Here is a 23925-nt window from a genome sequence, read left to right as displayed (position 1 = left end):
TCTCATAAGGATAGTCTTGCTCTAAGCGTCTAGGTGTTTGCAGGAACAGCTAACCAGCTGCTAGAGCTGCACACATAGCCTGAGCTGCTGTTCCTACCTCCAGCAATAGCAGCCACAATACATCTCAGATTGCCAGGTACAGAACGCAGACCCACCACAGCAGATATGCGCCCTGCTCTAAGAGGTCCAAGGGAAGTAAATACAGAGACCTTCCTCTGCAAACAGGACAGGGAACAGGAATAAGAGGATCTGCAGAGTTAAAAGGAGAGGCAGATACTGTAAATTTGCTAAGTACCTTACTCCCAAGTGAAAATCTCTCCTGCTTCTCACATTAATCAGGGCACTTAAAACTAGTCTTAACCAGCTGCTCCCACTTCCTTTATCCAGCTCTTCTTAAAATGCACAAGCAGCCCACTAAGAAACAGAACAAATGTGTACAAAGATAGGCAGACAAAAATCGAGACCTTCGGAAATCCCTCCATAGAAGTAAGCACCCTTCTCCCAGCACAGACGCAGCTGTGCTTTACAGTAGGACAGTTTCCAGTGTTTTTCCTTCTCTGTGCAGACAAGGGATTTCCTGTCCTCCATGGCAACAACCTCACATTTACTGAAGGAGGCTGTGCCAATAATCTCCACAGCAGAATGAAAAATTTTAAAGTGGCACTGCCTGTTAGCTCAGAGTTTCAACTTGCTGATGTTTTCCACGACCATGATCCAAAACCACTTCGCTGCCCCCCTTAAAAGGTTTGTGAGTGAGGATAAATCTCCAGTGCTGCACTGCCCACACAAGGGGAGTTATTATTTTCTTAAACACTAAGTGATAGAAATCTTTCTGAAGAAGTCACCACCACCACTTCCCAGCAAGAGCTGTCTATGCACCTTCTGAAGGACAAACTTTTTATAAAAAGTAACGGTCTCCATTTCAAAGGTGGTCCCCATCATGCAGACAGCCCTGAATTTAGACAGCCCAGGTCTTCCCACTACAGGTTTAGAAGTAACGACTGCCACTCTCTCCTGGAAGGGAAGCACTTACTGGACCAGTGCTGGCCCAACAGTTTCAAAACACAATTGGGCTAAGCTAAGCCTCCCCAGCAAGGTCTCCCTTCTCCATCCCCTTTGATTCACCCTTGCACAGGCCTGCATGCTTCTCTGCTCCAGGAACACAGATTCAGTGCACTGACTTTGGCAAAAGCCTGTTTTTGTTTTGGCCTCTCTCTATTTTGGCCCATCTCATGCCATTTTAGTGAGTTACATCAGCTTGGCACGAAGCCACACAAACATAAGGACTGGGCCAAGGGATGCAATAGGAACAAACCAGGAAGGGAAGTGAGGCCATCCCCTTTCAGTGGCATCCAGCTCTATCTCAAATTTAACTAGACAAAGTGACTTTACTAGAACATCTCTGCTAACTTGCTCATTAACCTCTTAGACCTAGCAAGGTTTTGTTTAATGAGGTCTTCAAAACCAAGGAATTCAAGAAAGAGCTGGAAGCCCCTGACTAAATTATACCAAACCTGAGGTATACTTTTGGGCTGAGCTACAGATATGATCTAAACCTGTGCTATTTTATGGAGCCAGGCTTTTATCTTTCATTTTTTTTTTCCTTTTAAACTTCCCCAGAGAGCAAGCAGAACAAACTTGATCTAAACTAAACCAGACACAAAAAAGCAGCATGTCGTTTTCAAAGCAGGTAGTAGGCAAGCATTAAACAGGAACCTTAAAATTCTTTTAATCCTTGTTTTACACTAGTGAATCAGACTCTCAGGGGCATTTTCCCCACACAGAACAGGCTTGGGAAAGTTTTAAAGTGAGAGCAAAGCAACATTATACTCAAGAAACAGAAAGGCAATGAGAATCCCTTTAATCATGGAGAAGATTTTGACAGCCTTACCTATAATAGGTTAAGGTGCTGGAAGCAGTTGAGTACACACAACCCATACACTACACTCTACATCTGAGTGCTGACAAGAAGCTAAAGTACCAGTAGACACCACTCACAATACATTTCCACCTGCCTAGAACTCCACTACCCTCTCTTGCAGAAAGTGACCCTGCAATTCCACTGCCAAGTAAAACAGACCCACAGAAGAGAGCACTAAAAGTCATTTAAACCAACACATTTCACTGCATTGGAGCACAGGCAGAACACACACACTAGCAGTTACCACATCTGCACAGAAGAGCAGTCAACTGCAGCCAAACTAAAGTCACAAGCACTCATTTGACTGCTTCCAACAGCAGCGGATCAAGACAGCAGGAGCCACAGAGTGGAATTTCAGTTCCAAGTTAAATTTCTGGCTCTGACAAAAACTCCCTGTGGAACAACAGGCAAGTCACCTTTTCCCAAATTCCCTTCCCTGAAAAATAGGCACCATCCTCGCTTGCCTGTTCAAGTTACAAAGCAGTCCTAGCTGTGATTATTTTTAGCACACAAGCACAGAACCCAGCTGAGCTGGACTTAGGTCTCATCTGGGCCTTCTCATTGGCTTCACAATATAAAAAGTAAACAAAAAGCAAGGCTGAGCCCACACCAGAGCTTGACCACTGGACAGCATTTTGATAGCAGATGAACGACAGTTTTCAGAAAACAGTGAGCTGCAGGTCCAAATCTGGAGCCAGGCAACATCTGTTCTTCCTTATGAGCAGACTGCTCACATATGTTATCTATAGGAGAAAAGAGCTGCCTAAGTCCAACTGCCTATATGCTGTACACAAAGGCAACAATCTGATGGATTAAAATGGATCACCAGTGCCTGTATTCATTCATTGGTGACCAGTGAGCTACAAACAGATTTCAAATCCATTTCAGATATTCCACTGTCACCAAGTGATAATGCAGGTGTTTAAAAACACAAGTTGAAATAACTCATTACTGCCCTCTCAGACATAGCAGCAAGTGCTGGGACAGCAGGAAAGTACTGAAAGCTACATCCAAGAATGGGAACTCTGCAGAGCTCTTTGCTTCACAGCATAAACAAGCAGCTCCTCCCAATCTTTTGGGAGAGACTGCAAGTTCCAGAAACTATTAATATCTACTGAGAAGACCTTCCCAACTCCATGTTTTGAGAAATTCATGTATGCTGCTACTAGAAGTGCAGCACAAGGCTACAAAACTGAGGTCAGGGCCTCAGCTCAGAGCTCCCCAACAGTGTGCGGTCAAGAAGAAACAGGATGGAATGGAGAAGAGCTGAATAAATTAGGAGCATGTTAAAGAAAGTCATGAATCAATCTCTAATTAAAACATCAGTAATCATCCCAAGATCAGTCAGACTGCAGCTGAATTTCTGCCCCCAGTCAGGCCAGGGTGTTTAGTGGTGTTTCTCAGGCGTGTGAAGCCAGTCATAGCTGCAGAACCACTGTGGGAAGCACAGACCCAGCAACAATTAGCACAAAGAGTCCATGCTCACAGCTCTTCCAGGCTTTCTGTATCCCAAAAGCACAGGTACTGTCCTCTGCTTGCTTTACCAGCCTTCGCATCAGCAATGTGTCTTCCTAGAACCATGAGCAATTGCACAAAGCAGAGCTAAACCAACTCTTTCTTGAAGTACACTCAACTCTTAATCATTCCCTTCCTGCGGCTACAAAACCCTGCTTTATTGCACCACCTGGAATCACAATCTTGTACAACAGGACACATTTACAAGCCTCTTGTATTGAACCAGGTTGATTTCCACCTGCAGTTTTCCAATATCCAGATGCTGCCAACTCCTTAAGTATAACCACCACCTGTTTTACCCACCCCACAGATGCTGACATGTCAATATGCCTGACTCACTGCAAACACCATACCAAGACTGCAGCATTCTGCACACAGCTGTCTTGCTGCTAGTCTCTCCTGGGTTTGCACCATGATCTAGATTCACTGCTCTATGCCCATCTTAACTGTTAGCTCTGCTTCACTGGGAACAGCCAGCCAGACACCTGCAGCACCCAAGGACTCATTTCTAGCCCACCTTGCCTGCACCATCCCAAGAGTCATTATTGCTTCTCTGCAAGCAGAGCTGTGCTACTGTTGTCCAAGGACACAAATCACCTCCTTACTCTCTAATGCTGAGCACACAGCTGGATACCTCAAGATTCATGTTTCTATTGGGAGGACAAACAACATCTGCTCATCCCCAAGATGGAAGGAAAAAAAAATAGAATCCAAACTTACTATGCAGAGAAGGCAGCCCAGCAGCTGTATGGCACTAGAAGTATTCCCCTTTGGAGGCCAGTTTCTCTATGCTGTCTCCCATAACAAACCACAAGCACGGCACCAACACACAAGGGGATGCAGCTCTGCTACCAGCTGTGTTAAAAGAACATGTCCTTAGTTCCAGGCTGGAGATTTGTACCTGCCGAGCTACTACTGGGAGAACGCCTAGTCCATTTCAGGCAAAACAAGCTGGATTAGGAGAGACCTGCTATTTAAACTCTTGGGGGGAACATAGCTTGCAGGGGTTGTGTAGAACTAACATAAGTACTTTTGCTGCAGGCCAGTGACACACTTACCTCCAGGCAGTAGCAGTATCTGCCTTAATCAACAACACTAGAGATGGATGTTTAACAAACCTTAGTAAACTTGACCAAACATTAGTTTTCCCTCTGACCTCATTCAAATGGACAGAAATGAGCTGATGTGAAAAGCCACATGCCACAGTTACCATCTCAATAAGGCTTGTGCCTGTTCTCCAAAGCCAATTTGCAACCCGTAAATGGGAGCAACAAGTTGTACAGGTAAACTGCTTTAGAGACATGATCATGACACATACACTAGAATCAATCCTTGTTTGGAACATCTATGAAACTCTGCTCTAATTCCACCTCCCAAACAGTCTTTTAAATTATGTCAGCAATATTTCTAAAAACTTATTTTCACATTGATGATAACCTGCTTTATCACACTGACTTGCCTGTGGCAATCTTTGTTCTGCTAAGGTTTTATTCAAGGTCTTGCTACAAGGAAAGTCAACTCCAGTCATACCACATTCATTAAAGAAAGATTTCTGTTCTTCCTTATGAGCAGACTGCTCACATATGTTATCTATAGGAGAAAAGAGCTGCCTAAGTCCAACTGCCAGCTAAGAAACTATGGTATGCAGCAGAATTTCCTGTACTTCCTTACAGCACAGTCTAAGGGTAAATGTCATGCAATTAGTTACCAGCAGCTGTCCCAGTCTGCCACCCACTGGTGATAAGAAGTTTTAGTCACAAGAAATTAACCAAGACTTGGATACTCTTCTTACTCAGATGCTTTTAGAAGGGCATGGCTTGCTGACCTATATCCACATACGCAAAACAACAGCCAGCCTGTAGAAAGTTGACCCTGGGATTTATAGGCTGAGTTGCATCAGCTATGAAGGTGTACACCCAGTTGGCCAAAGTTTAAAAAGGTTTCTCTTACATAAGACTGGAAATGGCTATGCTCCCAGAAGCCCTGAAGTTTTAAACAGTTCCTTTTTGCTAACAGGAGGTGTAAAGATTGACAAAATACAAAGCACTCTAACACAGTCTGAAGGAGTTCAAGCCATCTATGAAGTCAGAGGAGTTCCATCTTGGAAGAGTTCAAGCATATCAATGCTTTATGAAAGGCTTTTATTTCCTATATGCTGTACACAAAGGAAACAAAGTTTGAGTGCTACTCAAGCAACAAGACCTGAAGTTCCCACATTCCATGTTAACACCCATTCCAAGAACAATCCTGTTGAGTCAAATATTTAACCCTAGTGCTCCAAATGAAGAGCTCCACATGATCAGTAATTTGTCATAGGTCTGTGCCTGAAACCCCAGTTTGTCCTTTTACATCCCACACAAAGTCTTGCCATACAAAACCAGCTTGTTCTATCAGACATCTTTATTTGCTGTATTGCTGAAGTGTACAAATACTGAATGTAGTTATATAAATGCAAAATATATTGTAGTAGAAATCTGTCCAGGAAGTGGAATGTTAGGATATTTACTTTATAAAATTACTATACTTTTATAAGTCACTGCCACTTGCAAGTTTTAAATATATCAGGGCTCTGAAGAGACAGATTTATGATCCTGCAAGAAAAGGAGTTCTTCTCAGAAAATATTTTCTGCTAGGTGAAGTCAGTCAACAGCAAATTGATTTCTTACATTTGACTCATTTTGAGTTATCAGCCAACAGGATGTTAGCTACATCCAGACAATTCATACACAATTTGGCTCTCATTTATACCAATAGAGTCATGTATCACTATCAACATACTTAAGTACTAGTCAAACAATCTCTGTGAAAATATTTATTTTAAGCTAATGAAATCAAGCCAATAAGTTGCCCCTGGCCATTGAGTGCAATTGATGCTTTTTTCACATTTTCAGAATAAGGCTCCTTAGTTCTTGAATAAGTCAATACAGCTTTGCAGAAGAGAAACATTGTTCTGGAAAGGAAGAGAATTAGTTTCAGATCAGTATGACTGATAATTTAAACCCTGCCTTCCACAATGAAGTAGCTTCCAAAATAACAGGTCCGTCCCAGAATTTTGTAGCCTGTGACAAATTTAAAGAGCTTATACTGCAAAGACAAGCATTCAAGCAATAAAGCATCAAAACCAGATCATATGGTCTGCAATCTGCCTCTTCCTGCAGGCCTGCAACCATGACTCTGTTTGTGGGAAAGAGGGGTATGAGACAGAGAAGTAAGTTTTTAAAGTGGACCAAATCAAACTGCATTGCCAAGCCCTTTATGTGTCACATCTGATATCGGCAGTGAAGTGGCTTCCTGTGACAAAGTCCAGAACTCTCAGGGAGTGGGAAGTTAAGCTTCTCTTCTTCAAAAGAAGCTGAGGATGCACAGTTACCTCTTCCTGAGGCTCCCTGCTTTGTTCTGTACACAAAATTAGCAGACTCTAACCTGTGTGCACCTTCCTGGATTAAGCTGGCAGTATATGGTGTGGTCTCCATAGCCTACTTCAAGCATACTCAGTAAAGCTTGGCAGAGGCTGCAACAAAGCCAGTGTCCCCCTTCACTGACAAGCCAACTGAGAAAGGATGACAGCTAGATCACAAGCTGCAGAATGTGCTCTAACAGCACTCAGGAACATCTGAAGCAGCAGCTGCCTCTTGATGCAAGAGAGGTTGAACCTCACAGATGAGGCTGCCTCACGAGAAGTTAGGCAAGCGGTTGTGTACTACCTGCAAAATTGAGGCTTCACTCTTGCAGCGCAATAGGCCAGTGTCCTAGGAGTGACAAGTTGAAAACAGGAAGTTTCTCTTCTGCATGGGACAGATAAGACTGTCAGCATTTGTTCTTTGTATGCACTACACCTACAGCTTTTCACTTCCTTTCCTTTGACTCTTCAGATCTCTGTTTAAGAGCACAGATGTTCTATTTCACACTTCCTAGTTTTAAAGGGAAACCAGCAAATCCTCCAAGTTACACAGAACTCACTTCTCTCAAGCTATGCCTGTTAAACTCCAAAAAGAACACACCTTTGCATGTTTTATTTCCAGTTCTGCCATTTCAATTAGGTTTTTGCGGAATGCTGCTATTCTCTTCTGCTTGAAGCTCATCAGTTCTGTAGGGAAGAAAGAACAAAGGTAAGACAGACAGAGTGTGACATTTCAGTAATGTCCCTTATGTTTCCAGAGTTCTGTTGTACAGCTCTAGTTACAGCATTTTACTACAAAAAGGTTTGAGGTAGTCTTGCTGTTTCTATGCCAGAAGGTGCATTCATCACATGACACTGACATCTTGGTGAGGAAAGAGACAGCTTGTCTAAGATAGAAAGGTTTTGTAGGAAGACAATTGGAATAAACCAGAAGTAAGCCACATAAGCTCTGTGAGAACCCAGAACATTTAAAAGACAAGAATGTTAAAGGAGTAGTGTATATACCATGAAAGCATGTTTCCTCTGGTTTATGTTGTCCAAAGACATCCACTAAGAACTAATATTTGAAACTCTGTATGAGGCACTCAGCTGTACTGGAACAGAGCAAAAGCCTGATTGCACAGTTTTAATTGAGATAATGAGAAGCCCAAGTAGTTGCCTTCAGCAGGAGGCTGAGATCAAGAGTACAGTCTTGAAAGCAAATACTAGGGGCTTATAATTAAGGTTGGTCTAATACTGACATTGCTCTGCTTCAGACAATCATTCTTAAAGATATTTGGCTGCATTTATTTTACAGGCATCTATACTGCCCTTGGGATGTCCAGACTATTTGCTTCAGTAGACTGTTCAAAAGCCTTCAGTAGCTGAAGGTCAAATGGAGACCTGAACTGCATTAAGATCTCCCTCGAGCATAAATACAGCAAATCTTGTTTTACCTTGTTTTGCAGATTCTGAAATCTTTTCAAACTTCTGACAACAATCCTGTTGATATGCCTCAGCCAGCCTGACATCCTTGCTCTTTAGTCTGGCTTTATCTAAAGCTTTGTTTGAGTTTTCATAGTCAACAAGAGCCCTTGTACGTCTGTACAGAAGATCCTGAAAGTAGACAGGAATAGTGCAAAGCCTTATGAGGACTGCATCCCAAACTGAGGTTACAACTACCTTAGCAGCAAGAGATTTCACTTCCTTCAGCACCAGATTCTGCTTCTTCCAACAAGCCATTATAACCTGCTAAGTTCTTCACATAGTGACAGAAGCCTTTTGCCAGTGCAGTATCAAGTAATCAGAACAGCCACTTGTCCCTTAGTTGAAGGAGTCTGAGAGCTACTGTAGGCATTGCTTCTTCCCTTAAAGTAACTTTATCCTTCTGTAAGGTGGGCCTTTCCACTAAGGAGTAATAGCACTTTCTGAATTCCCTCAGTCTACTTCCAGTAAGGGGATATACTATCATCTAACTTGTTAGAGATCTGACAGTTTGAGTGAAGCACTAACTTAAACATGTGAAGCAGTACAGGTCTTTGTGCTAATTCCTTTCTAATCTAGCAGCAGCATAGTCTTGATATCTAAACAGCAGTACACCACAAACAGGGAGTCTGTAGTCAGCATTCCAGGGTACATGACATTACAGGTGTGACACTAGACAAAGATGCCCATCTGGTTATACCTAGATACCATTTCTCAGTATAGTCACACCCTTGCCAAGTCAAGTATTGATTAGAAAAGAGTTGCTGGCAAGGCTTTTGCAGCCACATCAGTTTACCAAACTCCTCTTGAAAGTCAACTCCAATAGCCTTCACATATTACTACATATTAATGATGAAGTACTTTAGTAGTTGGGATTTACTTCAGGATTTTTAATTAGTCATCATTGCTTTTACGGACAAGTCATGAGTACTCAGGCAGGGGAAGGGTTAGAATGCGGCTGCAGGCTCAAACTCAGTTCGCTCTAACTTGCTTACAGACATCTAATGAGTTCTTCCTCTCTGCATACCAAAGAAAAAAGTTGTTGGAGATCTTAAACAGTCCTTCTGTAAGTGGACTGGACTGCAGATAGCCAATATATAGTTTCTATATTCTGCTGTGGTTTAGGAGTGTCAGTTTCTTAGGCAAAACAGGAGTCCACCTTCCCATCTTCTTAAAGCACAAAAAATACCATGGGTGAGTCATGATGCCCATAATAAAACTAAGCTTCAAATAGAAGACTGTTCTCACCTTAGCAGCTTCTATATTGAGCATGTAGTATCTCAACAGTTCAGAGAGCTTTAAGTCTTCATCAGATGAAACTCTACTCTCTACCTTCTGCAGAAAAGATCAGATAGTTGGTATATAACAGGAAACAGTAACATCCAGATTCAGATATTCTTTCCCTGCTCCAAAGCTTCTCTTACCCTGAGTTTCTCAAAGAGCTCAGCAACTTTCAACAAGTACCTAAGGGAAAAAAATTGCATAAATAAGTCTTAGATACTTCCTAGTCTGATAAGTTCCAGGATCAACTGACAGGAAACCAAAAAGCTGAAGACTGGAGTTTACTCCTCCATACAGATCCAGACAACAGCTTAAACTCAGGTCTAAGCAAAGACCTGGATAAAAGATGCCAATTCCACCCTAACAGACTAGTATAGTTGAGCAGTTAGACACCATTTAAAGTAACACTGATCTCTAGACCAGAAAGATCTTGTGGAGAATTTCCCCACTGCTAGTCTCCAAGTAGGATGAACCATCTTGTTTATTCAGCTACACACTTTTAACAAGGTCTTGGTAAACTGGTAGCAAAGCTTGGAAAGGTGGAAGAATTCACCTCAGAAAGGGTAACTAGGCTTCCACAGCTTAAACTCCTACTGTTCTGGAACTGCAAAGGTCCAGAAGATAATACAGGCCTAGTGTAAGCTGCAGTTGTATTTAACAGCACATTAGAACACAAATGTGTTCCCTTCCTCCCATAATCTCTGGGAGTTTGCAACCTGAAAAAAAATTGGAGACCTCTGTTTAGAAGGAGCTTTGAAGACCAGTACGATTCAGCTCTAGGGCGTACCTTGCAAAAGATCATCTAATTAAGAGTCAGATGCAATTGATAATTTTACATCTGTCACATCAGGAGTGTCAGAGGAAAGAAAGTTTAAATGTCACCTGCTTGAAATTCAAGAAACTCAAACCAGCTATGACGCAATGCCCTGGATTTTACAGAAGGAACTTCATATTCCTAGACTCAGAATACATTTACAAACAGTTAGAATTGCTCACTTTTTGATAACTGTAGGTTCTTCTAATGCCAGGCTGTTCAAGCAAGCTGAAGTATAAATATAGTCATCTGCAACATCTGCAAGAACAAGACAAGATTTTGAGGCTGAAATCAGCAAGACTGCAAGGTCTTTAGAAAGTTCTTTGAAAAGATTCACTTTTATGAGATCTTGTCATCTTATCTGCTTTTGCACATGCATCCTTGATTCTGTTGTAGTAGTTCACAAGAAAAGTCTTCTCTTGCTCAAAAAAGTCTTCTACTTCCTGAAAGAGAGCATGACTTAAGTCAGTTACATTACAGCAGAATACAAGCTCTTCTCAACTTCGGGAAGGGCCAAAGGAATAACCACAGCCACCTGAGCATTTTGCCCATCAGTCTCTACTGAACAGCAGAGTTCAACAAGACCCTAAGCCAAGGGTTTGACAAACTAAGCTGTTTGGACAGTTTCTTCATGACTAAGTGAAGATGGGCTTGACACTAGACTATTCAACACTGCGGATTATCTGAAGCAACCAGTAAGTTGGTATCAGAGGGCTACCAACTGTTGGAATTTTATTTCCTACGTCTACTACAACACAGTAGCTCAGCAGTAAGCAGTTTACAAGGTTGCCTTATATTCACAGACATATGTACTGAAATGTTCCATGACATTGTGTTTAGGACAGCAAGTCTAATAGAAAGAGCTACCATGGCAACATGATAGAAAAGCTGGACTAGTTACAGGAGTCTTTGGTATTTGATCTCATCGAGTGCAAGCAGAAACCCATAAATCATGTTTGTTCACAGCTCCAAAGTAGAAAAAAGCCACAAGCACATTTGCTGAAGGTGCAATACCTTCCTGTCCACCAGCATCAGGTGTTAAAGCAACTCTTGTGCATCCACCAGAAACTTTAAATATACACTTAAATTAACAGCCTATAGGTTCAATGTCTTGTTTCTATAGAAGTCAAAATTAGTATAGGCTACTCCACACAACTCAGGACAGCAATAACAAGGAAGGTTAGCATCAGTAACTGAGCCTCATGCACATCAAGCCTGAAACAGACATAACTAACATTCCTGGAGCAGGAAACAAGATACAATCAAGATTAGACTAAGTAAGAGGAAAACCAACTACCTTACCTTGACACCGGAGAAGAGGACTTCATCAGCACTCTTTACCACACTTTTTAAAAAGCCACCAAACATCTCTTTTGTGTTTTTCCTCCGAACACTCAGCTGCAAAAGAGCCCAGGAGAGCTTTGAAGTCATCCCAATGGGGAAAAGAGTGACTATTTTGACACTTGCAGTGCTGTAACATCATTTATATCTAGCAGATGACAAAGAAAGCCAGTTTCCAAGCTCTCTATAATAGCCCTATGAGCTGTACAAAGATGGCCCATGTAACAAATCATTTGACTTGAACTTGTTCAGCTATACTGTGCCTCGGATTTTTCCCATTCCCAGAAACAGCTCAGTTTCTCCTTACTTATCTTGGATCAGCATCCATCACTCATAATTAAGTGTAACAAAACAGATGCAGTACTAACTTTAATACACCTCCATTCTTCCTTTGTATGACTATGCACTACACAGCATAGGTACACCTGAACCATATTTGTTCCTAAGCCATCAAGACATACCAAGCTGGCTTCCTAAACAACTTGACTAGGATTAAAAAACACTGAGATTTATAGCAGAAAGAGGTCCAAAGGTCAGGCTTTCATCCTTTAATCATCTCACAGAAGTATTGGCAATACCTGCTTGTTGACACTGCACACAGATTTACATAACATTCTGACTGGGCCCAGAGAAGTGACAGTCCTACACCTTGCCTCACTTTGAAAGGAGGGAAAAAAAAAGAGATATCTTACATCCTGGTCATACTCCAGGAAAACATGAAAATTGCGATCTTTGCTGAGCACAGGATGAGAAGAAATCCGCTGAAGGAAGATTTCATGTGACGATACAGTCTTCTTGAAGACAGCCAGGTATTCACTGAAGGAAAGAATAGACTGAGATAGTCTCTTGTACTGTCTTCTTCAATATACAAAGAATTGCTTTAAGTTTATCCAGTGCAAATATTCAGCAGCATGCTTCTGAAATAGCTAGCTAGTGATCAAGAAGCTATTTTCACTCTTTAGCTAGGAAGTTTTCCAGTTTGAGAGAAACTTCCAGCAACACCCCAGCTCCAGGATTTTAAAGATTATGCAGCAGCAGACACCCTTCAGAAGAGTCACATTCAAGATTAATTACCACTAAATATGTTTCTCTCCCAGGAGGTTTCTCCAAGTATCGCTTAAGGCAGTATGCTCATTCTACTTACGCTTCTAGCTCTTGCTTCATTTTGGCAAACTCTTCTTTTGTCATAGACACTTCTCCTTCCCCTAGCTTCTGCATCTTCTCTCTGGGACCATCAAAGTCAGGCTTCGAAGGTGCTGGAGGTATCTAGCCAAGGAATTAGTCAGTGACAGATGCTAGCAAATAGTTTTCCAAAAATCACTTCTAGCCTTCTCTGGAAGGAGGCCCTTTTGCCTGGTCATGGCAAGTGAGCAAGGCTCTGCACCCAGGAATTCTAGGGGCATGTTGATGTCTAGGTCCCTGTTGGTCCCTCCCAGCTCTGTGCTGGCCCTGCCCCAGGAGGGAAATCAATTGAGGTGAACAGCCTCTATAATCCACCCTCTAGCCAGCCATGTTATGTGGCCCACAGGGCCTCCTACAGAATCATCATAGAAAATAAAGACTATTTAACAGAGTATTTTGCTGGGTTATCTTCAGACAGATACTAATACCACCATAGAGTCAGGAACTTTCAGAGCATAAAGGTTTTTTTTGCTGCTCCAAGCTATATGGAAAGCAAACTGAGCCATACCACTCAAGTTGTTTGGGAATTAAGGCAAAAGGAAGCATACAGAATACCTGAGTCATGAAACACTAGTATGATTGGTAAAGCAGACTTCACACTCTTACTAATATGCACTTTAAATCACCATAGTCTTTCATTTAGAATTGCATTATTTAGGAAGTACTTACAATGAGTCCTGCATACTCTTCAGTTTCAGTGAGCGTATCATGCAGCCACACAAAGTCTTCATGCTGCCTTGTAACTGAAAACTCAGAGCTTTGAAAAGCAGGCAATGTAGTCTGGAAGAGAAGATATAGAAGCCCTACTGTTTTGTAAATTAGTGCTTTTAGAAACAGTTCTGTCCATTTCCAAAGGAAGCTATTTTGCCTAGTTAGAGCCTCGCCTACTCCCTTTTAGCTGAGCTGGCATTCGTTTGAGAGCCTTACTACCAAGGATACTATTTAAAGAATAGGCACTGTTGTGGAATAGCAATAATGCAGCTTACTCAGTAAAGTTTTGCAGTAGCTGGTTTCCCCACCTCTGCCCCCCAGCCTTCTGGTGTCATGCTAGGATTCCTCAGCAAAGCCAATCTAGTGTATCAGCTACCTTGTCTCTATTTAGAGAGGATTCAAGTCTTCGGAAACCTGGTTTCTGCAGAGATATATACACACATACATACACACCCCCGCCTTCAGGCCACCTTTAAGTGAAAAAGCTCCATCTAGATTTCCTTCACTGCCAAGCCCATCTTTACAGGTATATTTATTGCAAACACAGATTACTTGCATAACGTTTATCAAGGCCACTTGCTACTCCATGATCTTACCTTAGTATGCACAGTGAACTTCACTCTGTCCTTTTCACTTAGGGCATCGGGTATATCAATTTGGAGAGAAGGATCAACATTCAGGTCTACAGATACAGACCTCAGCTGCAACAGAATTCACAGTATAAGCCTTAGTCAAGCATCAAGTAGGTTTAGTGAAGAACCACATTGCACTAAATCTCTTCCTCCAACAATGGCACATTATGGACAAGCATGACAGCCTTGACACTACCTGCACATCACTGCGACAAGCCTTCCCTTCCAAACACAGGAAAAGAAAAAGGCTTGTTAGCTTAAAGTCTGAAGAAACAATTGTTAGAGTTCACACTAGAGGTATTGGGAAGTCTTCTCTTGAGAGAAGCTTCCTCCTTCCAGTACTTCTCCAGCCTGTTTACTTGAAGCACATTAAGCCAAAGTCTACTATGCCATTTCAAAGATAACAACAACCCTAGTAGTTCTCTCTTCATGACCCTGTGCCTCCACAATATGTGGCAGAACAGTTGACGCTGGAGAGAAAAAAAAAAAAGCATGAAACCTCTTTCTTTAGGCTTCCATAAAGTTTAAGAGCCAACTATTTGCTAGAAACAGGACCAAAGCCCAAGAACACTGCAGCAGTAACACTGCAGCTGTTCAATCTTATTTTCAGGATACCTTGCATCCCATTATTCATTGCTGCTAGAATGCACATTTGCTGTTAACACATTTGTGTTAAAGAGAGCCCCATTAAGCTAGTACAAGAACTAGTCTCAAAGATATCTGAATTTTCCTTTACAAAAAGCTATTTATTGCTTGTAACTGTAAGCCTCTTCCTCTCATAAATCCAGGTCTTAGGCTTTCAAGACAGATCTTTGTATCTGTCAACATTTTAATGCTATTTGTTTCCATTTAGAGCAGTTCAGAAGAGGTTTCTGAGCATGGTATGTGAGGAAATCTTTATTGAACCTGGTATGCTCTGGGGTCTCCTGTAAAGACCAGACTTACCTTCCCAGTGCTTCAGACAGTCTACACCCAGAATAAAACTTCAACCATACTTAAACTTTTATAGAGCAGTTCTCAGTTGAAGATGCTCTAGGTTACACACCACTAACATCCTCAAGTTATAGTCCTACTGAAATTCCTTACAAGGACAGTGCTTTCTGACTCAGAGTAGACAAGGCCTTGATGCTGAGGATGCCACAATGTTTGGGGAAGCGGACAAGCTGCACTCATGAGCAATAAGAGCAAGCATAACCACCAGCCCATTTCTCCCTCTGGTTTACAATTTAAAATTCCTTAATCAGGTTGTACTTCACTGATCATACTCAACCACTGAAGACAAATGGCTTCAATTCCCTACAGGACCTCAGAAGCAAGCAAAAAAAAAAGTTTAAGTTTATCAAGCATATATTACCAAGATTAATGCATACATCCAGTTCTTATATTAAGTAGAATCATGTATTTAGATACCAAGGAATTGACCTCTACAAGCTATTAGTGATCACAAGCTTCAGTCATCTGCATCCCAGAAGCATGCAGGAACCTTAGTCTATCATAGTATGGTGGTTCCTGTGCTATGAAACCCATCTTCTAAGAGGCCCTTCAGTGTTGCAGCCTAACAAATCATTCTTATTTTCTGCATAAGGGAGAAACTGCCAGAGATCAAGGTCACAATGCAGGAAGTTGGCTGAAGACTGACCGTCAGAGACAGGCTGAATCCCAAGGTTATCCTTTATAGAGATAATTCTGAATGCCTTCCCAGGAAAGCAAGTGAGAGAACTGGGCCACAACTGATGTTGTTTCACCACCCTGCGGCATATTAGTGCTCAGATCCCACAAGCCTGAAGCTTGCCCCAACCACCTGATAAGAACAACAAGCTTCAGCAGCTAAGCCCACAAGCAAACAGTGCCAGACAGCATCTGAGCAATCCCGTTGTATCACAGACAGCTTGAATGCTGCCTTAAGCTGCTGTAAAGCTGCAGAAGAACTGTTGAGAGGTTGCCTTTTATAAGGTGAAGTTTTGTTTCCAAAAGCTTTTTGAAACTCCCTCCCTCAAGTCTGGGCATCTGTGTATTGCAGACTGGGTAGATGAGAAGTCTCCATGGCTGCCTGCAGAGGACACAGCTGTCAGGCTGATGTGCATCTGCCTCCATCCAGCCTGCCCTGCCTAGACTCCCACTACCACTGGTGGTCAATATCAGCATTCATGATCAGGCTCTCAAGCCTAAGTGAGGGATACCCCAGTCACTGTACCCTCATCCTCCTAGCCATGCTAAAAAGACTTAACTGCCACACACTAGCTGTTTGCTAGAGTTAAAAGAAGGTACTTCAGCTAAGAGATACGCCTTTTTAAGGCTTATGACTATGGAAAGACCTTGTATTTGGCACACTGAGCTTCCCATTCTGACTCATGTAGGACAGAAGGCTGTATATTGCCTTGGCAGCAAGCAAGGACACAGAGCTTACAGAATATGCCCTGGAACACACAGTTCTTAGTAGTCCCAGCACTGCTCACATGCAAATGGACATGGTGGGACTTAAAAGACCACAGAGAGTCCAACAGGATGGTTGCTTCTCTCCAGCTACCTTATGGGACAGATTATTATATCCCTCTACAGGCACACTACAGTCTACATGGGACTTCCTAAGAAGGCACAGACCAAACAGCACAAACATGCATGTTTTGGAGGTTACTGGCACTGGTTTAGGCAGAAGCTGCCCCACCCAAGCACTAGCAGAAGGATAGGTAAAGACCACCTCAGATATTAGTTTCACTATGAGCACAGCTCTGTTGCCAGCTGAAAGAAAGGCAAGTTGGTCAGTGTTTCCCACCCAGATAACACCAGCAGCCGAAGCAGCAAGATGCAGACCCCAGTGTTTTGCATCCTGCTTACTTATCTTTACTGTTCAAATAGGATCGGCAGTGCTAACAATATGAATTGCTGAACTTAGAAAGTACGATAAGCCAAAGGAAACTGCTTTCTCTCACATAAACTAAGGAAAAAGATTACACAAAGTTTGCAAATTCAGGACTGGCTGATTTAAGTGTTGTGGAGAAAGTAACCCGTGACTAGATGCTGTGTGTGTACCCCTCCATGCCTGCATGAAAGGTGGCCAAGCATGGACACAGGATGGTACTGCTCTGTCAGATTAAAGCAGTTCACATGTCACAGGTGTTTCTCCCCTGTACTTGTACCATAAACTGCAGAGGCAATGGGGCAAGAACACATAACCGAGAGCTTCAACAGTCCCCAGGAATGCTACTGCAGGAGGGCTTATTGCCCCAGCAGGGCCTTATTTACACAGAAACAACTGGGAGTCAGCAGCAGTGCTCAGCTGTGCACTCCGGAGTGGTGTGTACCATGCACAGGGCCCAAAGTGTGAGACCAGCCCAGAAACAGGACAAGAGTCAACAAGATGCCTATACACAGTGATAGAATCCTGCCCCTCAGGACTACATGAAGCCACTTGCTGATAAAATCTTGTACCTTTCCTAACTAAACACCTGCTGTAAATGTACATGATCCAGCCTATACATAAAGGCCACTCTGCATGGTCAAACAAGAAGCATATCACTGTTTGGAGACAGCACAGGATTATCATCTCTAACTTTCAGGATTCAGGTCTTCAGTGAAGAACCTGGAGCCATATGAAACAGAGGTTAATAAAACCACTGGTTTGTTCTAGTCCTGTGAAGGTCACTGTGGGCTCCTAACTCTAGGTCAGAGACACTTAGGATTATACAGTCACAGCAGCAAGGCTCAGACTACAAAGAGAGCATTCACACTGCCTGACTTGAGGAGGATGAAGTGCTTTGCTTCCCTACAGAAAGTGCTGGGGCAGCATTTATCTAATGAACTGGAAGCAAGAAGCCCCTCTCGTTATCCCAGTTATATAAGGCATTAATCACAGAATGGTTGGGGTTGGAAGGGACCTCTGTAGATCATCTAGTCCAACCCACCTGCTAAAGCAGGTTCACCTAGACTAGATCACAAAGGAATGCATCCAGGTGGGTTTTGAATGTCTCCAGAGAAGGAGACTCCACAACCTCTCTGGGCAGCCTGTACCAGTGCTCTGGCACCCTCGAAGTAGTTTCTCCTCATGTTTAGATGGAACCTCCTATGCTTCAGTCTGTGCCCGTTGCCCCTCATCCTATCATTGGGCACCACTGAAAAGAGTCTGGTCCCATCCTCTTGACATCCACTCTTGAGATACTTATAAGTATAAATAAGATCCCCTCTCAGCCTTCTCCAGGTTGAACCAACCCAGCTCTCTCAGTCTTTCTTCATAAGAACAGCACTCCAGACCCCTAATCATCTTTGTAGCCCTCCACTGGAATCTCCCCAGTAATTCCTTAACCCACCGCACATCAAGCAGATGTTCCACACCAACCCTTAATCAACACAAACACCTGCCCCTGCAGCATTAGCAGCTCATCATTCAGGACCTTTCATTCCACCATCCCTCCTACAAGCAGGAATGAGGACCAACTTGCTGATGGTCACATGAAGGCTGTGCAGACCAGAGCAACTAAAACTTTTACCTCCAGGCCCCAGTCTTGTTCCCTGATCACAGCAGGCACCCAGCCTTCCCAGGAAATTACTCTTAGCTCTCTGCCATGCCTGGCAGCTCCTTTGTATCAGGAAGTTTTTCTCTGCCAGGACATCATTGCTTCCTCCATGCACTCAAGGCAGTGGGCAAGAGAACTCAAGTTTCCCTATTCCAGTTACCAGAAACAAGTCTGTCCGCCAACACCCTCAGGGGAATATAATCCAAACTCAGCAGTTGGTGACAGATTATTCCTTGCTTGCAGCACATGCCCAAAGAGCTACAGAAGATGGTGACTCCTAGAGCAGCACCATGGGGAAACAGCTGGGTTGGGCCGCAAACTGAAACACTCGCACAAACCTAGCACAGTGCCCCCACTTTCACCTCTCACTTCCCTTTGTCAGAAACAGCTTGGAGGCTTCTGGTTTGCAATGACTACAACTGCTACAGCTACTCTGATGCCTTCCACTTCTAGGCTTATGCCTCTCTAGTGACTCATATTGGGATCCTCAGGGTTTCTTGAGGGTTCAATAAGAACTGCTCCCGGTTCAGTAAAAATAGCACCCACCACAACTGTCTGACTTAGAAATTAGAGCAAGACATCAAGCAGAGCTCTCCAGAATAACAGACATCATATTGATTAATGCTTCTGGGACCAAAGACTTAACATATAAGCTTTGGTACCAATTAGGACACTATGATAATCACTTTATCTCAAAATCCAAAGAGTCAGCAGAGAGCACTACTGTGACCAATCTAGGTAGAGTTTTACAGTACTTGCTTAAAGATGTTAAAAAACAAACAACAAACCAGAGAGCTGGATAATTTAAGTACAGCCCTGTGATGACCATCAGATACCCAGGCTTCAACTTGACAGACGCAAGTTTCTGCTTAGACCTCACACAATGCAAACACATGTCCATGCTTGGAAGCATCCAGTGGGAGGAAATGCCCTCAGCAGCTGAAGCTGCTCAGTTCTGCTGAGCAGCCTGAACTGCTGCTTTTACAATTATGCCCTTTGCAGTTTTAGCATCAGTTCTAGATGACTCAATGTTACTTCTGCATTCTAACAAAAGAATCTGCCAGTGCAAGCAACTGTGTACAACATCCAATCACTAGCAAAATAAGAACCCGTATTTGCTTTAAAAGTCAGATTAATCCAATGGTTTTCCACATAGCTGGGCTCCCAGAAGGAGCAAGGAGACCTTCCACAAGGGTTTACAGGCCAGAGCTTTCTTTTTGTTGTCAGCTACCTTATAAAAAACTTCTCCTCCTACTGATCACCTCTCTGCAAGAGAGCAACAGCCACAAACAGGACTTCAGTAGTAACTACATCTGCCACTACCCAGCACCCATTACTTTTGCAGAGTAGTCTTTCTAATTAAACTAGTTGAAGTGCTCTCCAGAGAGCGCTAGAAGATCATGATGTCTTCCGGCAGTTTATACAGAGCCCTCAGTTCCAGAGGACCTTGTTTTGATACTCAGGAGTTAACCAGCAGCCTCTCAGGGTATCTGGCCAGCAGATACTAGTGGCACTAGTTGCTGGAACTATGTTTCAGTCATATTTGGCACAAGTAGCTTAACTCTCCCCTTAATCAAGGTACAAAAAATATGTCTGAAAGTACACTGTGTGCATGCAGCAGTAAAGAGCCAGTACAGACTTGCTGTTAGCTCTCTGACATTCAGCTGAAACAGTCCCAAAGTAGTCCGAGTTACATAGAACCAGGAAAATAAACCAGTCTCTTCACACACAGTCTTCATGTTGTTACTTATGCTATAGAAAATGCTTTCCCAAATTTGTGACTTGGGACTGTAGAAGTTCCATGATGCAATGGTTTAATTATTTTGCTCAAAACAAAGAAAGAGGGAATAACAGCTCTGTTTAGTCACATAGAAATGGCATTCCTCACCAACTGCAGTGCTTGCCAAGTAAGCAGAAGGCAGCCTCTGTAGCCAGAGAACCTGTTGCCACTGGCTTTGCACTGAGCTGGCCTGATCTCTTAGCCCTCCTGTCAGAGTGACCTCTGCAGAAGCCAAGTGGTCATGCACCTCCTTACAGAGGGAAGGGGCTGTGGGAAGGATATTGTCAACATTCAAAGATTCCATATCCCAAGCAAAAGCCTCTCTAGCACACCTTGCTCCACCCAGCAGTGCACAGGACACCTCCACACAACCCACTGCTTCCTCAGCTCAGGGGGTCAAGCAACAGCTTTGGCAGTGCAGGTCAAATCCTACCTGCTGCAGCAGTCTGCCTGCAGAGCACAGCCCATGGCTAAGCACTTTGAGTCCATGTGCCATCTGTAACATGAAGCACACCCAGGTAAAATGGAAATTGTGCAACAGAAGCAAAGCTCTAAGCCACAGTCAGCATCTACAAGAATGTTTTGCTGGTCTCCTACAGCAATATAGCCTCACCATGCTCTCTTTACATCCCATAGATTTAAAATTGTGACATTAGCCCAAACCGCTGGGCCAGCTTCATGGAGGCTATAAAGTCCTTGACAGTACATTATCCCTACTCAGTACCTTTCACCTTCCTAGCAGTTCATCTCCCCACATGACTTTGTGCCCAGCAGCACACAGAAGCAGTTCTCACAAGGCATAAGCAAGATCTAGTAGACCCTCATTCTTTCCAGAACATGCAGGGGTGGTCTAGCAGCAAGAACCACTGCTCAAGAGTGATAACAGCAAGTCCCAGGCTATGACATACCATTTTGTCTTCTGACTGTTCTGAGAAAGAAGGGCTACGATACTCTCAGTATTTTCATCTAGAACAGTTTGACTGAAGCCTTTAAAATACTATCGCACCACTGACATTAAAAGAAGAAATAGCAGAGTATTTGCACAAGCTTAGCTTGGCAGTCCCACTACTTGCTTCACTTTCTGAAGTGCCTTTTCCTCCCCATGACAGATTACACCATCTTTCCCACTGTGCTTCCAATCACCCTTATCCTACCCTCCCTTCCTCTTCCTACATATCCTGAGCTTCTCCTGCTTTGCCACCTCAGGGTCAGTTTTTAGTTTATACTTCCCATTCAAGGTCAATATCTAATGAAGTTCCCTTTATAGGCACAGGCTTTATCTACTGGCCACACACCAGTTTCGTGTTGCTGCTTCCTTACCTAAACAGGAACAGACAAGATAGAAGTATTTCTATCCTCCTTCCTGCTGCTGGAATCCCAAGACAGCCCTGCTACCTGAAACAAGCTAGTTGATCTTTGGCTATTTAGCATTAGAGCTTTAAGCCACTACAGCCCTCACTATGGAAATATTTTCCCTTCCCCCAATGTTCCTCTCTGTTAAGTTGGAAAGGGCACATAAACACTCAAAGTTACCAATTCCTGCAAGACAGCTGATGTTTTACCTTCCCCTCCACACATCCAGGTCCTGCAAAGCCTATAAAGACTTCCACTCAGTATTCTCAAACGGTACATATTTTAATGGTTTTACATTCAGCAGAGCAAGGTTGAAGCAGCAGCTAGTTCACAACTCAAAGCAAATAACCAGAAAACACCTGTTCAAACTTTTGCCATGTCTACTAGATCAAGATTGTTTTAAAATATTCATAAGCAAGAGAAGTAGATGAAAGGAAATTTTCTAAAAAAAAAAGTTATTCAAGGTAGGTGTATTTCTTACCTTCACGTCATGCAATATACATCTTGCAAAAGGCTAGAGAAAACATGAACTGAGAAGAGTTAAACACCTTTAACAGCTTAAAACAAATCATCTTCCTGCGAGTTAAGCTTAGTCATAATGCAAAACTACATGCAGATGCAACAGTATGAAAATCAAATAGGCAGCTTGCAGACTGTTAAAAGGCTGTCTTACATTCTATTCAAGGTGTGTGTGAGGTAGTTATTAAACCAGGTACACTAGGTAGGTTACGCCAGGCAGCTTGTCCAGTATACAAAAATTCCAAACCCTGACTACATACACACACATTAATTCAAGAAGTTCCTGTTTTAGCATTTAATTTGCATTTGCTCTGAGAAGTTGGGTATCTTAACATTAGGTAACACCCCATACTCCCTCAAAGACAAAACATAAGCCTCCTTGCACTTAAAGCTTCAACACTGCTACAAAGAAAGGAAAATCAAGTCAGCTACTGATGTGACAACTAAAGCAAAGAGGCATCACAGCTGAAGTGACAGCTCACAATCTAATTAACACATGCCACACAAGCAGGAAGGCTGGTCACACAGAGCAAGGTTGAATGCCTCTAGCAAAAGAGCCGACAGCAGTTCCCCAGTAGCACTGAGCCACAGGTCCCGGCGAGCAGGTCCAGCTCCTGCAAGGCCTTGCCTGTCACTCTGCTCCCACCTCCGACCAGGTGCTCCGCTCACACCCTGCTCTGCCTTGTGGCAGCTGCAGAGCCCCTCCCTTCTCCTCCTTCCCACCCTGTTTTTTCGACCCTTTTTGCCCCTCTTTATCTCTCCCGAGGCGCCTCTTCCTTCGGGGCAGCTCCCTGTGCTCCCCCTGACCGCCCACCCTCAGAGGACCTTGCGTGCAGGGAGCGAGCAGCAGAGAGGCCAAGAAACCTAATAATCAAAATACAAACGCTAAAGGAACACAAATAAAAACCTGCCACAGTGCTGCCGGGGGGAGGGGAGCTCCAGCACACCCCGCGAGGCCAGCCTGGGACCGAGCGCGGCCCTCAGCCCGGCGGGGCACGGCCACACCCCCACCGCTCCTCAGCCAAACCTGGACCGCCGTCCTCACCTTGTTCTGCGTGTCCTCCCGGAGCAAATCCATGTCGCCCAAGCGCGGCCAACCGCTCACCACCCTCCCCGCCGCCACCGCCGCCTCATATAGCCCGGGGCGGAGACACCGCCCCACGCCGCCGGGACACACCCCCACCGTCCCGGCGGCCCCCGCGCGGGCCTGGCTCCTGGCGGAGGCCGAGGTGCCCGTCCCTGCTCGGGGCGGCGGCCATCTTGAGTAAGGGCAGAGTGCCGCTTGCCTTCATCCAAGATGGTGGCGTAATGGGGTTTTTTTCCCTTTTTTTTTTTCCTTACTTTTAAAGCTACGGGTTATTCTCGTTAGCGGTTTTCAAATAATATTCAAAAAATCCAAAGAAAGGAGCCGGCTTCTCTCACCACCGCTCTCGGGTGCTCCAGCGCAGGGGGACGGTCCAGGGCTGAGGGCGGCGGGAGAACTACAAATCCCAGGAGGCCG

General features: G+C 43.7%; 1 protein-coding gene across 2 annotated transcripts; it reads right to left on the bottom strand.

Moving 5' to 3' along the window:
- Nucleotides 1-5818: 5818 nt before the first annotated feature.
- On the bottom strand, nucleotides 5819-23576 carry SNX5 (sorting nexin 5). 2 transcript variants are annotated; one of them, XM_065631387.1, is made up of 13 exons: nucleotides 23470-23576; nucleotides 14226-14330; nucleotides 13588-13698; nucleotides 12881-13002; nucleotides 12429-12552; nucleotides 11698-11793; nucleotides 10733-10838; nucleotides 10578-10653; nucleotides 9725-9764; nucleotides 9549-9635; nucleotides 8273-8432; nucleotides 7438-7523; nucleotides 5819-6386 (listed from the first exon to the last, which is right to left on the bottom strand). In XM_065631387.1, the coding sequence occupies exons 1-13, from the start codon at nucleotides 23500-23502 to the stop codon at nucleotides 6339-6341; spliced, it is 1194 nt and encodes a 397-aa protein (XP_065487459.1). In that variant the 5' UTR covers nucleotides 23503-23576; the 3' UTR covers nucleotides 5819-6338. The 2 variants fall into 2 exon arrangements, with proteins under 2 accessions (XP_065487459.1, XP_065487460.1); XM_065631388.1 differs by lacking the exon at nucleotides 5819-6386 and adding an exon at nucleotides 7128-7221.
- Between the last annotated feature and the right edge of the window lie 349 nt (nucleotides 23577-23925).

Source organism: Caloenas nicobarica, chromosome 3, assembly GCF_036013445.1.
Source record: "Caloenas nicobarica isolate bCalNic1 chromosome 3, bCalNic1.hap1, whole genome shotgun sequence".
In the NCBI taxonomy this organism is placed as follows: domain Eukaryota; kingdom Metazoa; phylum Chordata; class Aves; order Columbiformes; family Columbidae; genus Caloenas; species Caloenas nicobarica.
Note: the sequence above shows the minus strand (reverse complement) of the source record. Positions and strands in the feature narration are given on the sequence as shown.